Source organism: Platichthys flesus, chromosome 7, assembly GCF_949316205.1.
Source record: "Platichthys flesus chromosome 7, fPlaFle2.1, whole genome shotgun sequence".
NCBI lineage: Eukaryota > Metazoa > Chordata > Actinopteri > Pleuronectiformes > Pleuronectidae > Platichthys > Platichthys flesus.
In genome coordinates this window covers 4,100,730-4,117,013 of record NC_084951.1, presented here as the reverse complement: position 1 = coordinate 4,117,013, position 16,284 = coordinate 4,100,730, and the positions used below count along the sequence as shown (strand labels likewise).

The following is a 16,284-nucleotide window of genomic DNA, read 5'->3' as shown; positions in this document are numbered from 1 at the left end:
ACAGTGGTACTGGACCAGCTGTTCGCGGGAGGTGTATTGAAGTCATTTGAACAGCTTTAAGAGAAATATGAGTTACCAAACCAAGACTTCTACAGATATTTACCAATAAGACACTATTTACATACACATCAAGAATGGGAAAAGCTCTGCTCACTACGATCCAAAATGGAACACTTCTTCATATATTGGCGATTGAAGGAACAGTGAAAGCAAAGCTCATATCACATTTATACAGGATATCACAGGAAGAACTAAAGGTGAATAATTGAGATATTAAAGAAAAATGGGAACTAGAGATGAACATAATAATTTCTGATGAACAATGGGAAAAATCATGCGAGCAGGGGCACAGAGTAACCAATAGTCCTAACTAGAGGAATTTGTATGGAAGATTAAAATTAGATTCTTCAGAACTCCACTTATAACGTCTAAATGGAGCAATACTTAAGCACAATGTTGGAGGGGTTGTGGCAAGGTGGGAAACCACACACATATATTTTGGGACTGTCCAAAGTTAACAGAATACTGGCAAAAAATACAAAGGGAAATAAAAACATGTTTATTTATAGACATACTGCTAGAACCATCACACTTTATTTTAGAGATACTGCCTGATAACCTTGAAGAAAATAGCCAGACAAAACTTCTGAGAGCCCTACTTTTATTAGCAAATAAAGTTATAACAGCCTCCTGGCTGAAGCCACATCTCCCCATAATAATTCAATGGAGGGACAGAATACAAGATATGTACAGGATGGAATACCTGACTTCCCTATTACAACTGAAAACAGAGGTATTCAAAAATAACTGGTCCCCCATTGCTCTACACCTCCATTTGATATGAGCAGAATATATAGATATATTTCTTTTATATTTCTTTTATTTTCTTTTAAGCAGTGGACATCTGCAGGCCATCCTCTTTCAGAATATTGTCTCGATGTAATGTCATTTGAGATGTACTGTGTTTGTGGACAATGTAAATGTGTAAACTCAATTCTGATATGCTTGGATCTTGAAGGCTTGGGTCCGAGACGTCCATGGACAGTTAACCCCACTAGCCTAAGACTTGTACCTGTGGCACCTAATTTCATGTTAAAAATGGCCGGATGTGATGTACTCTATGACTGTATTTGATAAAAGGAACTAAAGAGAAGTTAAAAAAAATTGGCTTTTTCAATAAAGTCTGAATGGTGGCTTTATGGTGGCTTTCTTAAAATAGCAATTCTGAGAAGGCTAGGGCTAATAGTTCTGATTATTTATTTTAGGAGTGATGTGGGTGGGATGTGAAGAGAGCTTGAAGACTAACGCGTGTGCAACACATTGTCGATGAAATCAGGAATTGAAACTTCTATGGGCAGTAGAATGGGACAGGCATTTCACTGTCAGTATGTAAAGTGGCTATAAGGGCTGAAGGAGCAGGGTTTATAAATCTATTGATGATTTCAAAAAGTAATCTGGGATTATGTCGATTACTGGTGATAAATTTGGAGAAGCTCTTGCAATTTTACTTTTGATATTATACTGTTATTTTGTATTGATGTATTTTTGGGCAACGTGGAACAGGGAGTCAAATAAAGTGCAGAGATGGTCAGAGACAAATACATTATCTAAGGTCAAGGAACTGATGCTCAGACTGAGGGTAAAGACTAGATCTAACGTGAAGCAGTTATGAGTTGGACCAGTCACAAGTTGGACTAGATTAAAGGATTCTGTAATGTTGAAAAATTCATTGGTTGGGTCATCAATGTGTACATTAAATTCACAAACAATGACAGCTCTATCATAAAATTAAAACTTAAATTTTCAGACAATTCACAGGCAAAATAAAAACTTGGACCTTACATTGAGGAGGGCCAGTTGCACAGGTACGCTCTGGCCAGCAGAGGGAGATATGGGGACAGAGATTAGGTGTTTGGACCTGCAAGCAGTATATATACGTTTTTGGTTTGGCCTATAGTTAGTAGGCCAAACAAACCCGTTGTTACCTATAGTTAGTTACACCAGGGACACTAAAACAGTTGACCAGTCTGCATGGATGCGAGCTGGATTTGCTTCTCCTGTAAACACTGTAACTTGATTCAGTCGTGCTTCTGTTTGTCTGTTTAGGGGACACTTTCACTGGGCTCTGCAACACCCACAAAATGTATCTAAGCAACACGTTACTGAGAACAAGAGAGGGAGGAGCTGTCGCCAAAGGTGAGACCAGCAAAGCATTTGTTTTTTTCATCTCGCTAACCAGAAATCAAGATGCTTAACCCCCAAATAGACCCTAACGGCTGTGCACAGAGAAAGAGTGCTGTCAGACTGTACACCAAATACGGCATAAAGTTATTTGTGTACATGTTCCTTACTGTAACTTTAAGTAAACTCAGTGGTAATGGAAACAGGTCGTCATACGTCTCTGCAGTTCGTCCGCTCATATCTAATGGAGGTGTCGAAGGCATCCGTGGCATGAGGGAGCGGCAGGAAGAAGATGAAGAGCGACGATGAAGACGCCGCCTCAGCCCTGTCAGGCCAGTTGTGAGGAATCTGGTTCAGCAATAAGGACGTGGAGTTTATCAGATCAATCACGTATCATACTTTGTTTCCAGTGTCCTTGGCTTTCCATTGTATTTACATATAAGTACACGAGTCACTGGGTCCACCACACCCTGTCACATCAAGGTGGTTCATTACAAGCCTAAAGCGGCCTTCATATATGTATTGTGCAAAGACAGGGTTCAAGGTTTATTGTGGATTAAACAGTTAGTATCACACGCCATCTGATCAGGGAGACAAAAGTTTCTCATACAATTTATCCCATTGTCATGCACTGACAGCCATGAATCACACCAACATTTTACGTTTATTTATAAATCTGATTAAAAAGGAAGAAAGTTTTTCTTCAAATTCAATTGCACCATTAAAGAATTCTGCTTCAGACATTTCTCCTCCAGTCAGTTTCTGTCCCTCTATCCCCACAGGGCTTTATGGGGCTGGTTAAGCCGGTTATGTGGGATTTCAGCTGAACTGGAATATCAAGGGAGAACTTGCCCAGGCCTCACTGTTTGTGTTGCTCAAGGGGACAACTGCTCCGACCGGTTTTCTGGGGTGGAGAGATGAGAGAGGGGAGGGTGTGGGGCGTTCTCCCACACCTCATTCTCCTCTCTCTCTCCATTATCGTGCTTTTTCTCCTTCTGTCTCTGTATCACTTGGTTCATCTCTGAAGTCAGAGCGACAAAAACAGCATCCTGCAGTGTCTGGAACAGTCTGCAACCTTATGAGGTAAGACTATAGGATATATTGGATAGACTGGCTGACAGGTGGGTAGAATAAGTGCAGGCATAAGTGGCTGGGAGAGAGGCAGAGGCCTTTCAAACCTTCCGTGGTCATTTTAGTGTGTGTGTGTGTGAGAGAGAGAGAGATAGGGAGAGAGTGTGTTTCAGAGAGAGAGAGGGAGCAAGAGTGTGTGTGTGTGTGTGAGAGAGAGAGTGAGTGTGTGTGGGTGTGTGCGTGTGAGAGTGTGTGAGTGTGTGAGCATGTGTGAGAGAGTGTGTGTGGGTGTGAGTGTGTGTGTGTTTTTTGAGAGTGTGTTGGACTGTGTGAGTGTGTGTGAGCATGTGTGAGAGAGATTGGTGTGTGTGTGTGTGTGTGTGTGTGTGTGTGTGTGTGTGTGTGTGTGTGTGTGTGTGTGTGTTTGTGAGAGTGTGTTGGAGTGAGTGTGTGTGTGTGTGTGTGTGTGTGGGTGTTTGTGTGAGTTTGTTGGAGTGTGTGCGTGGGTGTTTGTGTCAGTGTGTTGGAGTGTGTGTGTGTGTGTGTGTGAGAGAGAGAGAGAGAACGTGAGAGCTTTAGAGCCAGGTACAGCACTTTCTTCACACCATGTTGTTATAGAATTTACTCATACAACACTTACAATATTCAACAAGTCTGCGTAAATCTCCTTGTCATTGGTATGATATATGGAGACTTTTAATTTAGCAAACACAGTGCCCAACGGTGCAACTCCCAAACCATTTACATAATTTGAAGGTCTGATGACATTAGGGATGAGAGTTGTATTTCAAGTTTGTGTGTGCATAGGGTGCAGCTCAAGTAATCGTATAAAGTCTTAATAATAAAAACCTCAACTCATACACTGGACTCTGCGTTTAATCAAACAACAAACCTCTCAAAGGATGTGTCTGTGTGTGTGTGTGTGTGTGTGTGTGCGTGTGTGTGTGTGTGAATTTGCGCACATGTGTGTGTGAATAATGATCTAGAGATAGCTGAGCAGGCACATAAAGCAGACAGGTCTTTTCTTGCTCTGCTCAGGTGATCTGAACACCCAGTTGCCTGACATATCCCGACATGTCGAGAGAGCCTAATCCACACTGATCAAAATGTTTAATAGTATTCAATGCATCTATTAGTGTTTGTGTGTGTGTGTCTGGGTGCATTTGTCTATCTTTAGTAACGAGGGCCAATTTTGGTTCAATATCATCATTCTGAGGAAATGCTGACGTTGTGAGTACATTTTAGCTTGACCTCACAAATTAAATTGGCTTTTTGAGGATTAAGACTTGGTTGTGGGGTTAGGGTTAGAATTAGGTTTAGGTTGGGTTAGGGTTAGGGCTAGGGAATGTATTGTGGCAATGAGTTATCATGTGTGCGTGTTTGTGTGAGAGATGGATGGCAGAAGTAACACACATTAAACATGTTGCACGTTTGTAGTGAGACAATCAACCAATGATCTGATGTGATTATACTACTTTATGGCCTCACTCTTTTTACTTGTCACCTTGTGACGCACATTTGTACACACACAAACACACAAGATGTAAAGGCTTTGTTTAATGTGCTTGTAACACAAACTGCTGAATTCGGTCCCACACCTGGAAGGACCAGTCAAACTAGTTTTTATCATCGTCAATATAACAACGCAATTTGCTCCCACCATTGAGCAACAGAGGCGGCTTGCGAGAGTGCCGTGCCAGCAGTGTGTGTGCTGTACTGTACTCTTTGTCCTCAGATGCACAACAGACCTCAGGGTATAACGCTTGTGCACATGACAACTGATTTGCTATGTTTTCACTTGGGAGTTTTATTATTTTGTAAAAGTGCTGGATTTACACAGTGTCAAGTTGAGTGCAGTCAAGTCTGCTAGATGAAAAATGAATTTGAAAGCATTCAGTAAAATGTTGAGCTATCTATCCAGCATATGGGAGAGCATTTTAAATCTCTCTCTTTTCTTCTACAGCCAGACTCAGGGTCAAAGGTCATCGCAACAGCAATGGAGTGCTTCAATGAACTGCTCCTTAAACTGCAGGAGGTTCGCGAAAGAGAAGTGGAGGGTGAGTGGACATTTTGATTAAAGACCAGCCACTACAGGAAAAACAAACAAGACCATCAATTGTCATTCAACTTGAATAAATGTGTTTAAGAGAGTTTGCAGAAACAATTTCACCACAAGTCCTCCCAACCAGATGTTTCTTTGACTTCTAGGTTGGCAATTGAAAGTCCAAGAGCTGTCCAACAAGAAAGGATGGTGAGTGGCTTCTTCACCTCCTCCAGATTTGGATGGTTGTTGTGAGAGAATTTGTGACCATCCTCATACATTAAAAACTGTTCACCATGAAGAGCATGGCCTAGGGGATAGAGTGGTGCTCTGCAACAAGAAGGTCGCCGGTTCGAATCCCACTCTATCCCATCTGCATGCCTAAGTATCCTTGGCAAGATACTGAACCCCTAGATGGCCCCTCATAAAATGATGAGTGTTCTAAAAATGTCGCTTTGGATAAAAGTGTCAGCTAAATGACATGTAATGTAATGTAATGTAATGTAATGAACAGACTACAGCCAGACTCATTCCACGGATACTCCCTTCTCTCTCCTAGTAGTACCAAAGGTCACGTTATGGATAAAGGGACAACCAGCAGTACATTGCATTATCTACGGCCATGGTCTTTCATATCTAATTCAGATGCCCAGACAGAGAGGCACCAACTCCAATTTGTTTGCGTATTACATCAGTGGCTAGACGTAAAGGTTAGGTATGCATGCTTTCATGGATGTGCTGTTGGGATGGGTGACGCAAGAAAAGGGACATAAATTGGGAAGCTGTGGGAGACGTCTTCAGACTTGGGGGTGACAATCGCACATGTTACTCTGATAGTGTTTGTATATTGTTCCACCTTCTTGTCTCCTGATGCATCAAGTCTACATTAAAACCGTTTGCATAAGACATCAGCTGCTGCCTGAATTCTCCTTTCACCAGCTTCCAGAAAACCTCCATCACAGTTGTGACTAGACAACACTGTCAAGATAATCAAGTTCAGCCATACACAGGTTCAACGGCTCTGTGAGCTCCACACAGACCTGAAGTTTTTGTTCACGAGGAAGCATGCTGGAGTTGCACCTGGCCCTGTGTTCGCTCATGTCATGTTTGGCTTGTTAGGAAGCTCCTGTCGTAACAAGTCATTCAGTCTGGAGCTGAGTCACATTAACTTTGTTGGAATACAATTGACTCCAAGGGGAATATGAATGTCTGACCATGGCCAATAGTTGCTTATTGCATATTGCAATCTGACACTGTTCACTGTTTTGCATTTCACATTTTACTTCACTTTTTAAATCTTTTATCATTCATATATTTTTATTTAAATGTGTTTATGTCTAAATAAATGTTACTTTGTATAAATATTAGAAAAGTGAGTAAACAAGAGGTAAATAGTGATCAATATATATTGTTTCTTTATTGCTTTTCTTATGTGTGTGGTATTTATTGTGTTTTTATGTGTCTATATTCATTGTATGCACCAATAACCAGATCAAATTCCTTGTAGGTGTAAACCTACTTGGCAATAAATACTTTCTGATTCTGATTCTGATTCTTAGATATTTTAGTCTGGGCTTGAGTAGTGATTCAAAACACAAACTATAGCTTCTGTGGATGAAGTTCCAGTACAGTGGAACCCACTTACAGTTTAACCACTCCAAAGTGATCACTATAAGCAGTTGATTACCATAAGCGAATTGTGTATCCTCTGCTCGTCCTGACCCTGCTTGCTCTCTTTCTCTCTCATGAAAACAGTGATACTAAACGAATGGAGGAACTGTTCACCAGAAACCAGCAGATGAAGGAACAGCACAGATTACTCACAGAGAACATAAAGACACTCGAAAACAGGTACCGTTTATCTCTTTCACTGTAGCATGTGTGTGTGTGCGATTGCGTGTGTGTGTGTGCAGCACAATAAGGGTATCAAGTGAGCAAATAAGGCCTCAATATGAATTTGGCATTGCTAAATAACCATGAGACCAACAACAAGGACAGGCAATGACATGACAATGGTACAGACAAAAAGAGTTGTAAAAGTAGGGAATAGTAGACAGGAGGGAAAGCTCATCAAGTTTCTTGATGAGCTTGATGAGCTCTTGCACCTAACGTGGTCTCTTTCCAGGAGTGGGTGTAGAGATGGTCATTCATTTAATTTGGTATTTAATAAAGTATTTTGAGGGCCACAAACACTGACAGCTTATTTCTTAATTTTTTCAGTCAACCTTATTATTATTGGTGGCCATCGAGGCACGAAAAGAATTTCCAAACTCAAAAAAAAAATACTACTGAAACAAATGACCAACTCTATTTTGAACTTGCATGCATCTGGTATTTAATAAGTAGGCTAGTAGCAGTAAAACTGTATTGAAATGAGCAATAGCGCGTTTTGTCACATATAAGTAACATTCTTCAGTTGTAAAATTAAACTTGTTTTATTTCTTCTTTCAAAACATACACATTCTCTCACATAGTCCTGCTCCAATGGATTGTCAAATCCAGTCGGCATTTGTGCCTTAGTAGAGAAAGAGTGTCGTCCACAATCCAGAAGGTCGATCCCTGGCTCCTCCAGTCTGCAATCTGAAGTGCCCTTGGGCAAAATACTTAACCCACAAAACTACCCTAAGCGCTATGCCAACAGAAAAAATGCTGTGTATAGAGAACGCTGTGTGAATATGACTATGATGAGACAGGAAAAGAACAGTAGAGTCTATTTCACAGTTCATTTAGTATCTTTCAAAATTCACAGGCTGATGCATTTTGTGTGTGAAAAATGTAGCATTATATTGTTTTCAAATGAGTCTTTTTATTGGTTGTGGATGTGATATTGTGTGGTCTTCTGCTGCCTGTGCAGGCTGAGAGCAGGGCTGTGTGACAGGTGTACAGTGACTCAGGAGGTAGCCAGCAGAAGACAGCAGGAATTTGAAGCGTCACAGATGCAGAGCTTGCAGCACATCTCTCGACTGGGTATTCTGCTTATGTCTTTCTCATCAGTGATCCAACCACACATATATCCATTTCACACCCACCAGTTGTCTTTTATGTAATATTTCAGTCAGTTTAGTACCCCTATTGAAACAACATATTTCTTATCAACTCTTTGCTTTCTGGCAATTGTTGTCTTTTGCACATTTCTATCAGATATTTGTTTCACCCAAACATGTATTTTGAGCCCACCTGTGCTGTTAAGTGCTCTGATCCTGACTTGGTTTCTGTATTGTAGTGGGAGAGATGAACAACCTGAAAAGGGAGAACAAGAGATTCAGAGATGAAATCAGGAGTTTGAAAACAGCAATAGAGTAAGTATAATATGTTTGATTATAGCTTAATGTTTTAGGGGGAGTCTTCTTAGATTCTTAATTAATTGTGGTTGTGTGTGTATGTGTGGCAGAGGTCACAGTGATCACTCCTCAAGCAGCAGCACCTTCACAGAGATCAAACCAAACAGCTCCCCAGACTTTTTGCCTTCTTCTGGATCTGAGGCACTCATCACTGCAGCAACCAGCAGGGCCAGCAACCTGTCATCAGACAGTGACATTGGGAAGAAACCCGAAAGGGACCAAAGAACAGAGGGTGAGGATGAAGAGAGCTTGCTTTCTGTGTGAAAAATGTCATGCCCTCACTCGCGCACATTCACATATTTTGTTTCTGATCTCACAGAAGCTGAACACAGACAGATGAGAGGGATGAGCAGAAGCCACTATGTAAGTTTCCACTCTCTTGCTGAGCGTTACATCAACAACATTCTCATATCTGTGTCTTAAATGTGAGGGTGTAGCTGGGAGATGGTTAGCTATGGTACGTGCCGGTAGATTCATGCTGCACAATATCAGGAGAATACGTCCCCTTCTCACTCAGAAGGCGGTGCAGTTTCTGGTCATCTCATGCCTAGACTTTTGTAACTCCCTCCTGGCAGCTCTACCTGCTAGTGACACCCGACCTCTGCAGCTCATCCAGAATGCAGCAACTAGACTGGTCTTTAACCTAAATTCACTCACACCCTTCCACTCCTCCGCTCCCTTCACTGGTTACCAGCAGCTGCCCGTATCCGTTTCATAACATTAGCACTTGTGTACCGTGCTGCGAACAGATCGGGTCCAGTCTACATCCAGGACATGGTCAAACGTTACAGCCCAGCCCGTTCACTCCGCTCTGCATCTGCCAATCGGCTTGTTGCTCCCTCACTACGAGCTAAACAATCTTCAAAATCACGACTATCTGCTGTCCTGGCTCTTAAATGGTGGAACGAGCTCCCCATTGACATAAGGACAGCAGAAAGTCTACACATCTTCCGCCGCAGACTAAAAACATACCTTTTCCGACTATACCCTGAATAAAAGTTTAACCTAACAATTTCGTAGCAATTAAATGGCACTTACTTATAGCACTTTGTAGTTTAGCTTTTTTGAAGAAACTTTACTTTCTTGATTCTTGTTGTTCTGGGTTTGTACCCTCATAGTTGAGTGCACCGATTGCAAGCATCAGCTAAATGAAATTTAATGTCATTCAAATGCTAATCATAAAGTTGCTTGAGACCGAGCCGGGCCAGGCTACCTGTTTCCCATATTTCTGTTCTTTCTTTTCATCTGCATGCTTAACTAAGCTCCTGGCTTCACATTTCAATAAGAGCGCCGAATAAGCCCAAATATTAAATTGTTTTTCTCCCAATGTCAAATGATTACCTCAATTTATGGAAAGCCATAAGAATTTCCATCAATCAATAAAATTCTATAGCATATATTTCAACCAACATTTGTGTCATTAAACTTAATGAGGTGTGCCGTCCTCTGACCCTAACCTGTAACAAGACATGAATAAGTTCTCTCTACTTTATGTCCATCTCCATTCTCCCAGGAGGCATACAAACCCCTTATATTGCCATCTCTTGCACCGCCACCATGGAAGGCAGAACACAGTGTGACCCGTGCTGGAGAAAGAAGGTGAGCCTGACAGACAAAGGAGATAGCAAAATGGACTGTTGTGCCAGTTTATGAGGTGTGACTGGGCTCCAGCCCTTTGCTTCAATTGTTCATCTTAAAGACCACAAACCAAGGCAAGAGCTATACTTTTATATTTTAGTCCTAGAATGAATTAGTTGAGCTACATTTACTTCTAGATCCCATACTCAGATCCTCAAGGACTTTTTTAAATGCTGCTTGCTCAGACTAAACTCAGAGGAGGTTTGCTCAAACTCTTGGGTACTGTGTGGACAATTTAACCTCTCCCTATCTGACCTGTGTTTCTCCGAAAATAGAGCTCAGAGTATGGAAGGACTGGACCCGCGATCCCAAATCGTTCCTCAAGCTCTCCTTCCTAAAACAGCTTCTTCTCCCACCGGTGAAGTCATCCCCAGTAGACATGTGCTCCATACTCCTGTCCCCTGCCGGCCTCAACCAATCAAGAGTAGCCCTCTTAGTCTCCCCTGGCCCTTGTCTGAATCCTCTGAATGGGTTTCTTTGGCAGCAGCAAGAGCCAGCCAGTTGATGCAACCTTCTTCAGAACCAAATCCACCACGCTATCCCAACCTTATCCCAAATAGCCAACATGCCAGTCCTAGAAGGCCGGCTTTTGGGTCTCCCTGGCCCAAACCAAGCACCAATCCGCCCCCAGTAAAAGAGCCAACTGTGGTGTTCAGGTTCAGTAATTTGTCAGACCACCCAGAGGGTCAAATCAAGCCCCAGGAAAAGAAGGACATTCAGCCAATTAAGAATGAGAGTGTCTCTGGAGAAGTGCATAAGGAGATGCATGAAGGGCCTCTGGACCTTTCAGATCGAGGAAAATCTAAATCCGGCCAAACGCCAAGAGATGATTCCCCCTTAAACTTACAAGGTGGAGAGAGAGTACGGATGAGCCCTGACAATGCACTGAAAACAAATACACTTGCACATGTACCAGTTTCCTCACCTTTATCTGTCTACCCATCTTCCTCTTCTAAATCACCAGTCAAACAACAAGAGGAAGAACCTACTAGTGAGCACAACAACAAGGTAATTTTTCAAATAACCATACAATTTAAAGACAAAGAAATGGGTGCAAGGGTACAAGAAGGGACAAACAGGTCTGATGGTGTTATGATGGTCTCATCACAGCAGGTAATCAAAGATGAGGAGCACAAAGAGGATGTGAATGTAAAGACAGACCAGACCAATGAAAAGAAGGTGCCTGTCCTCACCATATCTTTACGTCCAGGTGAAGAGCTTTGATTCTCATGTATCTGAGTTGTGTTTGCATCCATGGGATCAATAATACTTACTCAACTCATGTTCCTGTAACAGTGGTAGTGCTGGAGACTCTGAATTCTGCCCTGCAAAAGAAGGAATCCATATTGTCAAATGGCAAGGTAAGGTCATTCAGTCACTTTTTTATCTTTTATCTCTAAAGTGGCACAGATTAACTCCCGGGTATACCCAGGCTCCCCCAACAGGTAGAATGTGTAATTCACCGTCATAAATATGAGTTGCAGTCTGAGCCTCCACACACCCACAACTGAACACATGTGCATGTATTGACAAGCAGACGAAGAACAAACCCACAACCGGCTACCTCTGAAGCTAAAGTCGGTCGAGACAAGGTTTTTGGAGTCTGGCTGTAAAAATGTACTGTATGCAACTCAGATTACAACAGTAGCACACAATTAAACAAGCAAAATGACAACCAATATCAATTATTTGGCTTACTTGCTAAACCTCTATCGAAATGGGTTTACCTTGCTTCCAATGCTAAAGTAGCGACTCAACAGCTTAGTTTGCACATCCCAACATCATGCTTGTGTTTCCTCTGCCCCATCACAGTCGTCATCACCAGCAGCTGAACCAGGAAGCAGTTCAGACGAGGAGGACAAGGAGGGGATCCAGGGCTGCAAGAGGAAGAGGGCATCTGTTGAAACGGACTCAGACACAGACAGTAGGCATCAGTTCATATTTAATGACTTTGAGTGTCAGTCATCCGTTCTTCCTTCTTTTTTTTCTCTTGTGTGTTATCTTCAAAACACAAATACATAGATAGATAGATAGATAGATGGATGGATGGATGGATGGATGGATGGATGGATGGATGGATGGATGGATGGATGGATGGATGGATGGATGGATGGATAGATAGATAGATAGATAGATAGATAGATAGATAGATAGATAGATAGATAGATAGATAGATAGATAGATAGATAGATAGATAGATAGATAGATAGATAGGTGAGTAGGTAGGTAGGTAGGTAGGTAGGAAGGAGGAGAGAGATATAGAGAGAGAGAGAGATCCTCACACCTAACTCATTCTCTCAAGACACCACAGTAATGCTTTTCTCAAATTGTCAAACTGTTTTTAGAAGGCTTATATTTCAATTAGAATTACTGATAACCCAAAATATTGCATGTAAATAAGATTGTTAAAGGGTTAAATTGATATCAACTACTTTTAGATATAGACACTATATGTCCTTCAAACTACTTCTTTCTCCTCAGCCTGTATTTATATTTATAAATGAACAAAAGTAACCATAAAAAATCGAATTCTTTCACTCACCACAAAAAGGAGCTCTTCTGAACAATTTCCCTTTCGTCCTCGCAGACCTCCAGTACGAAGGAAGCCGAGGAGGGGAGCCCCACCAAAAGAAGATGACGTCCCATTGATTTGGCGATCACACTGGAACCTGTGTTGAGTGATGGTTTTGGCCACTTGGGGGCAGTACAACATGCTGAAAACAGAACTGAGAAACAGACAACAATGACAAATCATCGCCTTATAAAATTGATAGAGGTAGCAGATTAAGATTAAGATGCATTTATTAGTCCCAAACACATGCACAGACATGCAAAGGCACACTCATGCAGGTAGGGAAATTTAACCTCTGCTTTTGACCCATCTGGTGCAGGACACACAGAGCAGTGAGCGACCATGTACGGCTCGGGAGCAGATGTTGGGGGAGTAAGGTGCCTTGCTCAGGGGCACTAGACAGGGTAGGGAGACCCTTGGATTTTTGGACAGATCAATCCAGGTTCGTCTTTTGTTGTCTCTCCGTGGAGTCACACCAGAGACGAACCAGAGACCTTCTCTGCCCATAGTCCAAGTTTCTGCCACTAGACCACCGCCTCCCAAACACCGTTAAGTTTACTTATTGAAAAATGTTGAATTAGAGGATGCTAAACATCTCCATATAGTTCAGGAGAGCAATTAATTTCACATTATACATACAGATTTGGTCCACTGTTAATAAAATGATGTTGTGTATTGTAGCTTTAATATAAAACATATTGAGTAGAGTAGATTACATTTTTTCTTGACATTTTAAAACATCAGGGTTCTTTCTTGCATTACTCATTTACATCTGCTCAAGGGTTAATTAAGGGTGGAACAACAGATTATATTTTTATATTCTTTTTATAAATTCAAATGTGGTTAAGACTTTAGTGAGTATTTATATATTGTAAGTACTTTTCTTATTAGCTTCTCGTCACTTCCTTTACCAGAAAAAATTGGAACACACTTTCAATATGACAGAGAAACCCCAAAGTTCCCACAAAGTGTAACACTTTGTTAACTGTAGCGAGAATCAACTCCCTCATTAACGTGAAGAAACCTCTACCCATTTACCATATATAATTGTTGTTGGGTAGTGTCAAATCTGTATCCACCAGGTCTGGATTCAAAGATACCTGCAGAATATGAGAGAGAGAGAGTGAAATGTCTCTGTTGCCATAAAGTCTTATTGAGCCAATAACCGCCTTGCAGAATGAATAATTATATGTTTAATATATTCAAATGCCACAAATTGAGCCTTTAAAAAGAGACAGCTGTGCCTACTCCATGTAGTGTCTGCAATTATTGGTCCTGCTAAGATATTAATTTGCTATTTGGGACATTCCAGCATTAAACAGTTCTTTATTTCATGTAAGCATCATAATCTGTTGATTATTGGGTTTGTGGATTCATTGGTGAAAGAAATACCACCGTAATGAGAATGAACCATTTTATTTTTAAATGCCTTTACTCGAGTGACACATTAACCCTGACCAAGGCTCAAGAGTGGATGCAAATGTGCCTGTACCTAATCATAGTGTTTAGCAGTTTGTCACTGTTCGGTGAAGAACTGAGAACTACTCAGGCTGAGAAAGTCACACATTGTGCAAAACGTACCAGCCCATTTCCCCAATGTGCAACTCAAGCTCCATGTATGACCCACTGAAGACGAGTGCAGAAACCAAAAGACAAATGGTCAGATTCAAATGACAGTGTGAATCCTGGCCTGTCTCCTCTCAGTTGAGGATTGCTCTAATCTTTTCGCCACACAAATACAACTAGCATTATCAGCGCTATCATTATCTAATTCAACAATTCAATGCCAGTAACCAATGGTTAGAGTTTCCATTACCAACCAATCAGTGTTTGGGTCTGTTAAGTCTCCAACACTCATCACCCACACTAATTATACTATCCTACTATTTAGAGTTATTTCACTTAGCCGGCATTGCAGTCACTGCCTGGCTATTTTTTGCCACAGAGCCCCCACCACTTCCCTCCTCCACCCTTTCTCTAAGTGAACTAAAAAGAAAAAAAGAAGAGAGAAACCTGTTCCGCTTCCTCTTTTTCAGAATGCAGATATTTTGCAAGTAATAACTTTCCACCCACAGCTGCAACAGCTTGTCGTAAGCGGGGTGGATGGAGGAGATTGAAAGTGTGAAAAGTGACAGAGTCGGTTAAATAACTTAAAGGGGATAGTAATTAAAATTGACTCTATATCTACTCATCACTATGCTGATGGAGGGGTGGGTGAAGTTTTTGTGAACTATCCCTTTAAACCTTTGTGGCTACAGCACTGTAAGGTCAATGTGTTCCTTCTTCTGATAGATTAAATATATTCTCTCTGAGGAGATGTCTTAATTAATGGGCAGAATCAGACAATATTAACTTGAAATTAATTAGATATGTCTCTCTTTTCTTTTTCAAAAATTAGCACTTTTTACTCTCCTGTGTGTGACAACTCCAATGCGTGCAGTTCTAATGCATGTAAATTGATTTCTAATGTTTCTGTCTGTCTCTTTAAAGCCATTAGAGTCCATTAAGTACAGTACTTCAATTGTTCAATGGTCAATGTACAAAATAGCCTTCCAGCCACATATCTGTGTTAATTAAAATGTGATTGACTGCAATACTAAGTCCGTCCTTTTATGCTAATCTATCAAGCTGTGTTGCTGTGTGGTCTCATCGGATATTTTGTGCTCTAAAATTATCAAACACACACTTAGAAACCTCTGTTTGAATGCACTTCATCTTATGCTGAAATAAAAGTTCATTCTTAAATGCTGCTCCTGTTGCTTCTACTTTATATTTACCAGAAATCTACTACACACCTCTGATGAGCATTCTGGGAAACACAAGTAACATCATGTCTGACATCTTGCTTGAAACATCATGAAAAACTTGTGGTGTTATGTAGAAATCTTCTAAGGTTTGTCACGTCATAGTCAACTTTACTGTTACAAGACATGAGCATCACAGAAAACCTTTCTATTCCCTGATTCAAGTAACACTAAGACAGAGTGTCAGACGAAGCCACTATCACTACTACATTGGTCCAACACAGCACAGCACACATTGGGTTGTGTGCTTTAGTTGAATTTAAATCCTGGTACTCAGGAACATCAAAGCCATGTCACAGCAGTTGAAGAAACTGTTACATGTGTGGCTATGAAGGATTCACTATCTGTCAGTCACAACCAAATAAAGTCAAGACACAAATTCAAAGAGCAACACAGCTCCTGGTTTACAAGGCAAAAGTAAGTCTAATGAATAAGTTCAGACTCAATCAAGAGCAGCCAGTCTGAAGGAAGTTAGTACTGGGCAAGTCCCAAATAAGTATTGATGAGACCCAAGTCAAGTCTATGTCACTAGCTTTGTGTTTTGTATTGAAAATAAGTCACATTTCACTCAACTCAATACCGTTTTAAATGTTAAACATTTAATTAAAACATAAGATTAAGAAACTAGGAAATGAT

The 16,284-nt window shown here is 41.0% G+C and overlaps 1 protein-coding gene across 2 annotated transcripts; it reads left to right on the top strand.

Moving 5' to 3' along the window:
* Nucleotides 1–3,157: 3,157 nt before the first annotated feature.
* Nucleotides 3,158–15,593, top strand: rbbp8l (retinoblastoma binding protein 8-like). 2 transcript variants are annotated; one of them, XM_062392979.1, is made up of 15 exons: nucleotides 3,158–3,264; nucleotides 5,216–5,309; nucleotides 5,461–5,503; nucleotides 7,049–7,144; nucleotides 8,148–8,260; nucleotides 8,517–8,592; nucleotides 8,685–8,866; nucleotides 8,954–8,997; nucleotides 10,148–10,233; nucleotides 10,548–11,122; nucleotides 11,237–11,280; nucleotides 11,383–11,482; nucleotides 11,569–11,633; nucleotides 12,085–12,196; nucleotides 12,860–15,593. In XM_062392979.1, the coding sequence occupies exons 2-15, from the start codon at nucleotides 5,249–5,251 to the stop codon at nucleotides 12,919–12,921; spliced, it is 1,659 nt and encodes a 552-aa protein (XP_062248963.1). In that variant the 5' UTR covers nucleotides 3,158–3,264; nucleotides 5,216–5,248; the 3' UTR covers nucleotides 12,922–15,593. The 2 variants fall into 2 exon arrangements, with proteins under 2 accessions (XP_062248963.1, XP_062248962.1); XM_062392978.1 differs by having other exon boundaries at nucleotides 10,548–11,280.
* The last annotated feature ends 691 nt before the right edge of the window (nucleotides 15,594–16,284 follow it).

Bases quoted from the DNA above. Each gene is read 5' to 3' on its own strand.
- rbbp8l (XM_062392978.1), top strand. From the start codon at position 5,249: ATGGAGTGCTTCAATGAACTGCTCCTTAAACTGCAGGAGGTTCGCGAA. The intron at 8,867-8,953 runs GTGAGGATGAAG...CTGATCTCACAG, and splicing joins AAGGGACCAAAGAACAGAGG to AAGCTGAACACAGACAGATG. The intron at 11,281-11,382 runs GTAATTTTTCAA...GTCTCATCACAG, and splicing joins CTAGTGAGCACAACAACAAG to CAGGTAATCAAAGATGAGGA.